The 14270-nt window shown below is 33.4% G+C and overlaps 1 protein-coding gene across 1 annotated transcript; it reads right to left on the bottom strand.

The window, feature by feature from the left end:
- Positions 1 to 390: 390 nt before the first annotated feature.
- On the bottom strand, positions 391 to 10869 carry LOC149800487 (zinc metalloproteinase nas-4-like). The gene is made up of 5 exons (XM_089958441.1): positions 10790 to 10869; positions 2652 to 2721; positions 2038 to 2241; positions 1137 to 1272; positions 391 to 617 (listed from the first exon to the last, which is right to left on the bottom strand). The coding sequence occupies exons 1-5, from the start codon at positions 10867 to 10869 to the stop codon at positions 391 to 393; spliced, it is 717 nt and encodes a 238-aa protein (XP_089814567.1).
- Positions 10870 to 14270: the final 3401 nt, after the last annotated feature.

Below are 14270 nucleotides of genomic sequence, written 5' to 3'. Positions count from 1 at the left end.
TAGGAAGATGCAATAAATTCAGTGACTAACATATCTAATTTAAATTCATATTCAATATTAGTATAAATTAAAGACATACAAACCAATAAAATACATATTTATGTTCCTGTCGCTATGCAGCACACACACAAAAATGTCAAGCGTGAGCATTGAGTCAACGGTAACTAGTGACTTGGTTAAGTATATAGCTGAAACAAAGTAATTTACATATAATGTTATTGAAAAGATGTTGACTTTCTTAAGGATATATATGTATGCGTATGCTACAAAATAAATCATCTCTGTTTATTTGAACAGATAATGTTAATATATAATAGATATCAGTGTTATCTACATACCAATCAAACTATCTACCCATATTTAGATATCTCTATCTATCAATGTATCTCTTTATCTACTTCTGCCTATTTTGGATTTTGAAAATATTGAAACATAATATTTACCAACTGATTTTTGTGTTGTTAGTTTGGTGGTCGGACAGGGTGTCGATTGTGTACCGGAACATCTGTCGCATGACCTTGCACAATTCTGAATCATCCATGTATTAGCATTACACTGTCCGGCCTTCGCCCAAATGTCACATAGTTTGTTGTCCTTATACTTGTTTGTACAAACAGCTGTAAATCAACACATGAGAGTGACCACTACTGTTGATGATATTTGTCTAGTATTTTGTTTTTAAAGTTATTCCGTCTCATATATATATATATATATATATATATATATATATATATATATATATATATATATATATATATATATATATATATAATTTTAATTACTTGCTCGTACTAACATTCAGGTATTTTGAACTAGGAATGCTAGCATCACATCACAACAAACAGTTTATGAATGAAATATATATAATTTTTAAATATATTGTTTTTTCTGTTTTGTCTTCAATTTATTTCATGAATCTGACTTGCAACCTGGACTGTATACGTTACATTTCACACGGTTGAAATAAAGCCTTTAAATTTAAAAGTAAAACATAAATATATTTATTAGGTAAATGTATAATGTAATCATTGTATTTTTAAGAAAAAGATAACAAAGAGTCATCACTTGAGTAAGGTAGAAATCAGTCAATGTCGTTTTACTCCACATTCTAGAAAAAAACACAATTCAGTACTTACCGTGACATTTGTACATTTTGTTTACGATTTCTACATCTGTGAATGACGGTTGTTTCATGTGCGGATCTCCTATGCTAGCCTCGTTTACTGGGTACTTGAAACGTATTGTTTCCAACCCTCCACCCTTGGAAAATTCCTGAAGGGATGATATAATGTAAGTACATTCTATCGGACTGTGTTTTGACGCAGACAAAATTTATATGCTCCATCATAGAATAAGTCTCTCTAAAACATGGTGTTGATAAAGTGAGCAAGAAAGTAGAAAAGAAATAAAGATGGCGATCATCTCTCCGACATTTTCCTTCATTTATTTATACATTGATAAGATACGTTGGCCCCATATGTCTACATCCTTAATTCTTTCATGATGACAGATATCAGTGGTGTTATCTTGGTGTGAAGAAGCAAGGGTAACGAATGATCAGCAAAAGAGATGTTGCTAGCTAGGTCATCGACAATTGATGAACCCAATAAACGGCAGATTGTTACATTATTTAGAACTATACACGTATATATACCGCTTTTTAACGCTAACTTGAATAATGAGACATATCTTAGACGAAAATGGAACATGTGTATGGGGCATTGATATGTATATAAGCATCGTAAGACGTAGAATAGAATACATATATTAATTTCCATACACTAGACCACACCAAACGAAGTCATGTACAACTTTGTTTACCTTTCTTTCAATGGTCCAATAAATTTGCCAAGCACATCTTCAAGCTAACAAATCTCCTTTCTTCAATTATGTTGAATGTTGGATGGTATGTGTGTGTATGTATGTGTGTGTATTTGTATGCATATTCATTTACCTATTTCCACACATACATAGATTATACAATGAATACAAGATCAAAGAAAGTCGTTTGAGAATATACTCAAGACATCCACTTACGGTGACACTGTAATGCATTATGGAAGAGGGATCGTATGAGATATTCATATGGTCAACCTCCAGTGATGTAAGTTTCTCGAACTGGTCTGAATAATCTGGGTTCACGTTGTCCGTAATGATGTCAACATAATCGTCCCTGTCCGGCCGCTGGTGTTCGTGCTCAAGACCAATCGCATGCCCAATCTCGTGTAAGTACGTTCCTATCTGTATATTAAAGGTATAAAATAAATATTGTCATGAGTCTTTCTTCCATTAAGCTATTGCTCACTCTCCAGTCTGCATAGACTTACAATTAGTATCATAACGATTTTTAGACGTTACCTTATAATTCATTTCAATACGTTTTATATAATAATCAAAACTCTCATTTTGGAAATTTTTAGCTAAATGCAAATATTTCACTCTCATAATTTTGTATCTTAGCCCACTTCACGGGCACATGGTCTTACATCCTGTACCCTATAGTGACAAATCTGCAGTGTAAACTATCTTTATATCCAACTTGTCAGATTAGGACCATTGTGCAGCAGAAAATAAATTAATATGAACAAGGTATTGCTGTCCAGTGTGTGTGAGTTTATAAGTGTGTCAAAAACCTAATAACCGGTACTTACATATCTGCACCCATCTGACGATAAGTACACATTCTGCCGTCCACCCAACATTCCCAACTTAGATGAGCACCTGGAAAGAATAGGAAATGTGAATTGGGTAGCTTTATTTACTGGATATTGCAAGCACCGTAACATGTACTGTACATGCCAACACTCAAAATGTACTGTGCATATCAACACTCAAAATATATTGTACATTGCAATCTATTGTTTTGTATCAGCAGTTGAAGGGTTGTTGGTTTTGTTCTTTCCATGAATTACTAATATACCCATAAATTAACAATTTTCGTTTTTTCCAAACATGGTAACGAATACAATACTTAAATTTAAATAATGATTATTTTCAAATTATGAATATTTGATTTTCACGATCTATTCTAGAAATCATCCTTATGCGCATTTAATTTTTTCTGTACGAGCCATATGAATGGGTAGAGTATATAGCTTTCGTAAGTCCAATCGTTTCATTCCGACGAGTAGCGTCACATCCGTCACAATGTTCGTTTCTGCTCAATAATGTCTCAATCTTTTAATGGCCTGAAATAAGACTTGATGTGATAACTATCCTTGCCAAGACTTGATGTGGCAACTAACCTTACCAAGACTTGTGTGATGTTAAAGTTATGGTCACTTTCTGACTTTGACTGTTGCCATTAAATAGCGTTTCCTCTCACCACTCCATGAATTGAAATTACATTTAGTACTTATTTTTAAACAGACGTCTGACAAATTCGATTTCACTGCTTTCATCAAAAATATAATACGGAGATTTGCTCGCGTATTGACTTTGAACATTGCCTTTCATTTTGTATTATGCTCAAAAACGTTTGAAGGACTCCATGGGCTAAAATTTATGTTTTGCACGAGGCTTTACATTAAAAAGATTCAAGTAAAGATCGACGTTCTCTGTTTTCTGTTTTATGACTGTCTTTAACGAAGTCATCGCCCTTGTTTCACTTAATACTTATTTTTTTACATTTTTGCTCAATAAACATTTGAAGGTCCTCGTGAAAACAAATCAAATGCATCACAAAGCATTATACCTCTTTTAAAACAAACTTCAGGATTGATGTTTTTCTTCCTTTTTCGGGCAAAATATTTACAGGTGTAAGGCTTCCAATTCCGATAGAAGCATCACTGTATTACTTTTATTGAAACAACACACACAAACACACAGACACACACACACACAGCCACACACACACACATATATATTCAGAATGTCTGTCATCCGAACAGGATACTTATTTTCGAAAATTATATAGAAAGAAATAATATGTCATTTTTTATCTTCGAGGAATGGTGGTGTCTTAAGTACCATATTTTAATTGTACATGTGTATATTTCAACCACAGGTAACTATGCTAGGTTTCCAAAACAAATACAATAATGACTCCCCTATCCAATTCAATTTTCATTCAACCCGATGTGAAGAATCTCACGACTGATGAGTACTTCTGGAAAACTTTGGACTCTCCCTCTCCAGGCTTTTAAACCCATATGGTAATATTTAGCGTCCTTTCGTACCATAATCTAATAATAATCAAATAAAAAGAGATGGTGATATGAACGTATATAATCCAAGCTGAAAGAACGGCCTGGATAAACTCTCACACACACACACACACACACACACACACACACACATATATATATATATATATATATATATATATATATATATATATATATATATATATATATAGATAGATAGATAGATAGATAGATAGATAGATAGATAGATAGATAGATATATAGATAGATATACATATATATAGATCATACGTATTCAAAAGAAGAAATAAAAGGTAAGAAATATCTGAATTTCATTGTATTTTCATCGTTATATTCTTACTTTTTTCCGTCACGGAAAACAATAAAATTGGTGTCAGAAGACGTGGTCTTCCTAAATCGGAGACAGGTGCAACGTTCCCATTCACTCATAGCCTGCCGGACCATGTTCTGTTCAGTCTGATCCATAAAGCATACAATGTGTAAGAGTACAAACGTGTACAATGTACAAAATGTGTAAGTGTCCCTTTGCTATTGAAATGATATGTAGAGAGTCTTGTTTGAATGTCAAATAAACATGAACTTGTATTACACGAGTGTAATCTCTTTCATTTCGCGGCAAAGTTTGTTACACAACATATATGCATTATTTTTTCATATACAGTGAACATGGATGTGAAATTTATTTCCTTATATAGCATTGAAGATACTATAATTTCTATCAGATATTGTAATGTTATTTCTAAACATAATCGGAACCTATTCGATTTCGTCTTATATCTTCTGCAACGTGGACCCGAGTTGCCCTTTTATGCTGTGTGGGCTTGAGATACCTTATATCCGCAACTATATGTTCCCAAATTTGTCTGATTTCCATTACTTTATAAGAATAATAAGAATAAGAATAATAATTCTTTATTTCCGACTACAAAAGTCCATACCTCTATATGAAAATATAATTATAAAGTAAAAACATTGTGAACATAAAAGGACATACATATTATACATACAAGTATACATATACATTTAAACAAATAATTGTGCCATGCCGTGTTAAGAAGGAAATTAAATGGCACATTTAAAGAGTAATTTGTTCCCTATACTAATAATCTGAGAATTTAAATGAATGCCATAGTTCCAAAGAGATTTCAATATACAGTTCTTAATATTAGATATTCTTGTCATCATTGAGAAAACATACTTTCTCATGACTTCATCAAAACCAAATACATTATGATTTACAAACATGCTGGAGGCACTGGTCCACCTAGGAAGACCTGCTAGAAAACGAAGACTATTATTATAATCAATAACTAGTTTTCTTTTCATATATTCACTAAAGTTTGTCCACAGAGGAGCACAATACATAGTGCAGCAATAAGATTTGGATAATCTATTCATGATATTAAATAAACAATTATTAAATTTACGTAGAAGCATGTTTTTTCGAGTACACAAAGGTCGGTAATGTCTCATCATATCTTCATTATCCGAACGATTGGATTTCAAAATATGACCCAAATAGGTATAACTGTTTACAAAGGTAAGAGCATTGCCGTTAAGATGTACAGGGGAGGAGATTGTAATTTGAAAGAAGTTGGCTGAAAGACCATGCATACTGAGTTTTGTGTATTATAGATGATATCATTCACAAATGCGTATTGTTCACCTATCTTTAATAATTACCTTAAACCTGTGATAGATGGACTTATCAATGACATATCATCAGCAAAGCAAAAATTGTTAAGAAACAACGCATTTGATGGCAGACCGAGCTTACGATTTAACCCGTCTATATATATATATATATATATATATATATATATATATATATATATATATATATATATATATATATATATATATATTAAATAATAAAGGGGAAATAATACCCCTGCCTCACCCCATTGGTTACATGGAAAGCGCTTGATATTACACTTCCCCGTCGTACACAATGCAACTGTTTGCCATACCAGTTAACTAAAATATGAACTATGTAGGCAGGTATTTTAATATCAATCAACTTTTTAAAGAGTGTCCAGTGATTGACCCTATCAAATGCCTTGTTAACGTCTAAAAAGCATGCAAATACTGGGCTGCCGTGTTCTGCATAATAGCTAACAGTTTATTTAAAGGCATATATGCATAAATATGTTGAATGCTGCTTTCTAAAAACAAACAGATTATTGGAGATTTGTGACTTCACATCCTCGCAGTATGATGCATTCAAATATTTTTGAAATAATAGTCGTAAGAGCTATATGTATGTAGTTATTTTTGTCCGCAAGATTTTCAATTTTGCCCTTTAGTAGCGGTATAATTGTAACTTTTGTGAAATCATCTGGTACAAAGTGATGCACAAACATACAATTAAATAAAATCATCAAAAGCACACGAAGTCTACTATATGAAAGTTCAAAATGTTCCACGTAGAAAAAATCTAGTCCTGGACAGCCTTTTCGTCTTGTAATTGCACTTTGAATCTCAGATAATATGATTTCCTCAATAGCATCAGAAGGAGTATTCAATGTTGAAAGCACATGCTTCTTATTCGATTCATTTTTAAAATTATTGAGTAAGTCTTCCAAATGATTTTTCCGCATGTTGCATATATTATTCTGACCATGGTTCCCATCAATGCAAATTGGTAGTTTATTGGATGTTGTCGTATTATTTTGTTTAACTTGCTTTCAGAATTCACGTTGATCGACGTTTTCAATTTTTTGTGCTAACGAGTCTACTCGATGTTTCACTTACTCCATCTTACATAATTTAAGAGTATACTTAAATTGGGCTCTTGTTTGGTGCGTTTGGTTACTGAGATGGCCGTGACGAGGTATACCCTTATCACGCCACATAAGGTAAGCATTACGTGCAAATTCATGTAGTTATCTGACAGTCATTTCAGCCTGGTATAACCCGGTGACTGCGTTTGGATTTACTAGTCAAGCTATTACTAGAACTCGACAAAGCTTTTACTATATCAGTGTATAGTCAATGTATATGTTTCGTATGCACCTGGTTAGTGCTGCAGTTGTCATTACAGATCGCAACACAATGTGGGATCTCAATCTTGCTTAATAAGAATGCCGATGTCTGAGTATAATTCAGCTTTTCCTCAGAAGTAAGGTCTGACCAATTGATGTTGTGTTTCAAGTTTAAGAGTTCACTGGGGCAAGAATCAAATCTGGGAAGTAGATGAGTCTTAATAGTCATTAACGTAGGACGATGGTCGGACCCTACTAGGGTGTGAAGTATTCTCATATCAGTTGTAGCGGAATGAGCAGGCTGTGTAGAAACACAATGATCCAACCAAGACACTGTATTGTGAGAACCACTGATGAAAGTAAACTGTGATGAGTGGTCTATGATTAGTTTTAAGTCCGATATGATATAACCATATTCGTCACAAAATAGACGAAGTTCATCTCCAAAGGACTTGGGCTTGAGCGTATTAGCATTCCAATCTCTTACTACATAAACATTTTTAGTATTAGCATTTTCTACAATATAATTAATTTTGCACAAATGATCTACAAATTCACTAAACTTGCCCGCAATATCACAAGGTAAATATATATTGATAAAAAGCGAAGAGGAATCCCCCATATGGATATTAATACCTATTAATCTGGGATCATCAGTGTTGTAATTCTATAATACTTGCGAGAGATCTGTGGTATAGCACCCAGACACCTCCGTTAGGTCTGACTGTATGAATAGCGTTAGAAGATTTAATTGGCGAGTCCCCTGATCCATAGAACTTGTCGTGTACGGATGAGAGATAGTCTAACTCACTGTCGAGAAGCCACAATTCATGTAAAAAACAAATATCGGAACATTCCTATAAAGTTCTTACATTTTGTATATTTCTTGTCAATGAACGACATTTATAAAATGAAATGCGTAAATGTTCCATTGTGGATAATTTGAGTCCAATTTGTGGATATGATAGTTCCATTACGACTTTGATAGTATTCTCTCACTAATGCGTTTCTTGGCCACGCATCAACATTCATCATCGCATTGTGTGTAGGGTTATCACATGTGATTTTAAAGCTGGCACAGGTATTACATTTCGTTTGCAACTTTTCCACGTAGGTGGGCTTAACTCCAGAGTAACGCTCAATATGCGAGAAAATGTCTGATTCCTGCGCTTCAGGGGCAAGTCTTGTCACGAATCTGCATCGCTGTCGCACTGGACGCACTGTATGCAAATTTGAAGACGTTACCTTTTCTATGATAATACTTCCACGCCTTCTTGAAAATTGGTGTGTGGATTGGACATTCGTACCATTCGTAAACTTGCTAAACCGTCGTTGATGCAGATTCGTGAGCGATGTTTTATGAGGAAATGCTGTCATACAGTGGTCGTTGTTCCTCAGAGAACTTGCGACTTGAGCAAAAGTTTTATCGTTTTCCAAATCCTCGTCATAGGCATTGTAGTCTTCTGAACATGCGACCATTTTTAACGCAGATGAGCTGTTGTTTAATTCGCCGTCATATGATGTATTATTATAATGGATTTCTGCTGTTGTATCCCATAAAGCAGAGCAAGTATTGTTCGCACTAGCCCGAGTCTCGTTGCTGTTTGAATCCGTGCATTGCATACCTTCGCGTGTGCTACTAGTAACGGTTCTTTCTTTTGGACGACTGGGTTCGTGTGTATTCGTTGTTGATATATATGGTTGACTTTTCAGCTGATGACTTGATGTACTGTAGCCTCGGTTTGCAGATGAATTCTGAGTGAGTACAATGTCAGACTGAGTTGTGTACTTTTGACTGTCGAACACGGATGGGTTTGTTCACATAAATGTTGCATTGCACATAACTTAAGTATGTCCACCGAATGTTTCACATTTTCCAAGTCCTTTAATAAAATTGACATGTCCACATAATTGTAAGATACAGGTGGCAACTTTGATAGATCCAATGCACATAAATTTGGTACGTCATTTGGGTCTGTGGACAGAAATAGATTCAAAATATCTTTCATATTATTTATAGATTTATCCGTACCCTTCCACTTTATCATTCTCTCAACTGTTTGTACCACTGAGAATAGGGTCCGTTTTGCAGCCTCAATGTCACTGTCAAAATATGTGTCCACACACAGCTTCAAAATATAATCAAACGGCAATGTGTTCACTTTGTTTTTTTAACAAAACAAAGTTGTTCATTCACCATTATTGACGAGCCAACAACGAACCGGTATCGATGGAAATTTGCCGCCATATTTACAGGGCTTCTCTTCACCCTAGGAAATCTTTTCAGCGCATATTTCTTACAATGGAGTAAATCTCCCTGACAAACATGACCAGTAGAGGTTCAGGAATATTCACACTGCATGTCTAAGTTAAATTTTCAATGGATTGGTTAACATAATAACTAATAATATTTAAAACATTATCACAGCTATTCAACAACAGTGTTATAGCGCCGCCATCTTTGGCTTTTCTATTTGTGTGCCTCAGAAGTTGTATTTCCGTTACTATCTCTCGCTGTGTATTTTGTTATGCTAGTCCTCGTCGTCTTTTTTTCGCTACTCTGTGTGTCTGTGTTGATTTATTTCCGTTACTCTCTTGTCCTTGTTTGCTTTATTTACATTATTGTGTGGGTCTGACTAGATTTTGTTTTCCCATTCCGTGTTTTTAGCTGGTCATCCTCTATTGTTTGTGTAGGAACCGGTAAAGATTGGCACTAGCATTAACGGAAATAAGATAACTTGTGCGAACACGCTTCGATAGTGCTATTGCGTCATATAGCACCCGTCCCTAATAGAAAGAACATTTACATTGATATAGGTAAGAAACAATCCCTACGAATTTTTTTGACGCTTAGCATTCCACAACAATTATTTTATCGAACAAAGTAGATTAAAAATATTATACCTAATTAGGAAACCTTTCGATTCATATTTAATTTCCCTGAATAGATCTATAACGCATGCTTCTTCATTGCATCAACGTTATCTTACTGAAATCTCCCGGGTAGAATCTATATGGAATTATTCCGTTTGTCCAATATTTTGTTGGATCGCGAATAGCTCTACGCTTACTTCGAACAAGTTTACTGCTAGAAAAAGAAAAGAAAAAAGAATATATATATATATATATATATATATATATATATATATATATATATAATGAGAGAAAGAGATCGGTGCAAATATATTTTCTGACTTAAACCTAACCTATATTTTAGATCACTATTGTTTAAAAGTTTTTAAAATATTACAGGGTATTTGTTTTGCGGATAACTCATATAAATATACTGACATAGTAGATATTTATTCATGTGTAATCATTAATGCAAAATTCACATCGGTATTCATGCTAGATACATCAATTTCAAGTTAATGCGCTAAACATTATAGAAAATATATTCAATACACAAATGGTTTCCCGTCCATTAATTTTGCTTTCCTGCCAACGTTTTAAGTAAGTTTGGCTGTTGCGAAGCAGAAGTCAACATAAAGAAGAAGATGTAGCAGATGAGAAATAGGAGGAAGAAGTATGGTAGCGAAGATATGGAGGCAAACTTTGAAAATTCTTATTGTTTTCAGAGAATCGCCTTCCATTAACACGACATTGGAAAATGTGGACTTCCCCCGACATTTAACATACCTGTTCGGTTGTATATAAAGACTGTAGTATTGTTGTTTGGACAATAACATGTCCAGCTCCATAAGGATGCCATCATTCATGCTTTTTACATTGAGGGTATCTAAGAAAAATTTAAAACATACAAATTAAATTGTTAAATTCAATACTGTTATTCTTTTCTCGATCACACACACTGTTATTCTTCTCTCAATCACACACAGAGTTATTCCTCTCTCGATGAGACACAATTTGGATATAATATAAATGGCAACAGATAATTATATTCATAAAATAAAAGTGAATCCTAACTATTAAGACCACTCTCAAGTCGTTGGAAACATGATTTTATTACCGCATGGCTATATCTACAATTTAAATTTGATAAAGAAAGACAGATCGGATTGTTTAATTTGTTATTGTTTTAAATGGTGGGACTAATAACTTGGATGATTTTATTCATTATCTAAACTATTTTAATTTCGAATCTTGTAACAAAAGATCATTAACATTTTGAAGCAATGATTATAAATTGAGACCCTAATTTAACGCTGTGTTGAAATCATGCTTGTCGTTCTATGCAAGTTAAACCATGAAGTATGCTGATGCTACCGGCCAATATTATTGCTGACAAAGGTGTGAACAATCATTCAGTTTATAAGAATAATGGATGATTGTCATGAGTTTGAATGAAACGCTCAGTAAATACTGAAATATGCACATCATATATCACGGGGTACGTTTCTGTTTAATTGGTGCTCTGCTTGTTGGTTAGCCGAATTTATCTCTGAGATACATACAGAGACCAATTAGCATAAGATTTCCAGACAAAATTTCATAGATTTATAAACAACAACCTTTTACCACTTAAGCAAAGTGTACATTCTAAACTAAACTTCGGTGACTGCTAAACAGCTTTTGAGTTTTGTGCATGTTATTTGGCCTATAAGATCGGCTGTCAGATACCCAGGACGCTTGGTCGTCAGGCAATCTTGTTACTTCAAATGATATTACGTAATGTAAAAAACTGAGCCTGGTTTGTAAGTGGACAGCGGTCAAACGAAATGTTGAAAAACCAGCGCTTGATAGACAGCTGCAGGTATATTGATGGAGGCTTGAGATTCATCACGTGACTAGTGCAAGATAAGACTTGCTATTGACTTCAAAAGAGCATCATGTCTCGATGGAACTGGCTTTTTGCGCTTACGAAGATTTTTTTCATATTTCACCGTTTTGGTTCGTAATCTATAGCTCATTCGTTTTCCATTACTGTCAGGGAGATTGGATGAGGCATACTAAAAGGAATTGAAAATTGTCATCACACTCGGATCGTAATAACTGTTGAAAAACAGATTATTTAGTTTTTGAATCAAAGCCCTTTATTGAGCTGTATAACATTATAATGTTGGTAAGGTTCTTAGCAAGGAATGTATACTGTTTGTGAGGTTCCCAACACAGTATAACTACAGTCTGGTAGATTCTTAGCAAGGTATTTCGAATGTTTGTGAGGTTCTTAATATGTTTACAGTTTGTGAAGTTCTTACTGCAGTATAACTACATATTATGGTTCTTGATTCGATATTTATACAGTATATGAATTTCTTAATACGCCATTTCTACAGCTTGTTACAGTCTTAAACGGCATTGCTACAGCTTATGTCCATAATACCGTTTTTTACAGTTTGTAAAGTTCTTAAAGCACCATTTATACAGTCTATGATGTTCTTAATACTGTATTTGTACAGGTTGTGAAGTTAATAATACAGTATTCATACAGTCTTAACACGCAATTTCTACAGCTTCAGATTCTTCCTAATACGCAATATATATAGCCTGTGATGTTTCTGATACACAGTTTTGCATAAATCGTATGAGTTTAATCGGTATAAATATCATATGTCTTTTAAGTCTTGACTCTGTATCAAATGATCATCAATAAAGCCAATCATGTAGCTATATACAAAATGTATATTAAATTTATTTTCTACGTAACATTTCGTTTTGTATATTTTATGTTAAATGTTTATAACACTTTTTGAAATGCATTTTCGTGAAGTGAAACTTTGTTTTGAAACTATTGTGTGTAAATTTTCGTGAACCTGGATATTGTTTCTGTTATATTTGTCATTGGTATTGTGTTGTTGTTGCTGTGCCTGTTGACTACGAGAAAGTTGACGGGTTGTGATATTTCGGATACAATTGATGCTGTAATGTATATATATATATATATATATATATATATATATATATATATATATATATATATATAAAGGAAATATACACCATTTGACCGGATTGTAATAACACTTTCAACTAACTTATACCACATTTAATCTATTGTAAGATTGATTTTGATACAGTTAATTAGGTAAGTATAGAATTGAAATTGATATGATTGTTACCCACCTTTGAGGCCTCGCTACCACATTTAACCTACTGTACGATTGATTGTTATATAATTAAGTATAACATTAGAAATTATATGTTTGTTACCCTCCTTTGAGGTCTCCCTACCGCATTTAATATATTGTACGATTGATTTTGATACAATTAATTAGGTAAGCATAACTTTTAATTGATGTGTTAGTTACCCACCATTGAGGCCACCCTACCGCATTTAATCTAGTCTAGATTGATCTTGATACTTTTAATGAGGTAAGTATAAATTATAATGTATATGTTTGTTACCCCCTTTGAGGCCTCACTACCGCATTTAATATATTGTACGATTGATCTTGATACATTTAATTAGGTAAGTATAAATTATAATGCATATGTTTTTTACCCACCTTTGAGGCCTCCCTACCACATTTAATCTGTTGTACGATTGATTTTGATACAGTTAATTTGGTGAGTATACAATTATAATTATATATTTTGTTACTCACCTTTGAGGCCTCCCTACTGCATTTAATTGACTGCTTTTGATACAGTTAATTAGGTAAGAATACAATGAGAATTTATTTGTTTGTTACCCACCTTTCAGGCCTCCCTACCGCATTCAATCTATTGTACGATTTATTTTGATACAGTTAATTATGTAAGTATAAAATTATTATTATATGTTTGTTACCCATCGTTGAGGCACATTACCGTATTTAATATGTTGCACGATTGATGTTGATACAATTAAGTAAGTATACAATTAGAATGTGTATGTTATTTACCCACCTTTTTGGTCCTCCCTACAACATTTAACCTACTGAACGATTGGATGGGATATAATTAAGTATAAAATTAGAATTTATATATTTGTTACCCACCTTGGAGGCCTCCCTACCACATTTAATCTATTGTACGACTGATTTTGATACAGTTAATATGGTGAGTATACAATTCGAATTATATATTTTGTTACCAACCTTTTAGGCCTCCCTACCGCATTCAATCTATTGTACTATTGATTTTGATACAGTTAATTATGTAAGTATAAAATTATATATAATATGTTGCACGATTGATGTTGATACAATTAAGTAAGTATACAATTAGAATGTATATGTTT

This window comes from Sinohyriopsis cumingii, chromosome 5, assembly GCF_028554795.1.
Source record: "Sinohyriopsis cumingii isolate HCF-2022 chromosome 5, ASM2855479v2, whole genome shotgun sequence".
Classification (NCBI taxonomy): Eukaryota; Metazoa; Mollusca; class Bivalvia; order Unionida; family Unionidae; genus Sinohyriopsis; species Sinohyriopsis cumingii.
The sequence above is the reverse complement of the archived record's forward strand: the minus strand, read 5'-3'. Positions and strand labels throughout refer to the sequence as shown.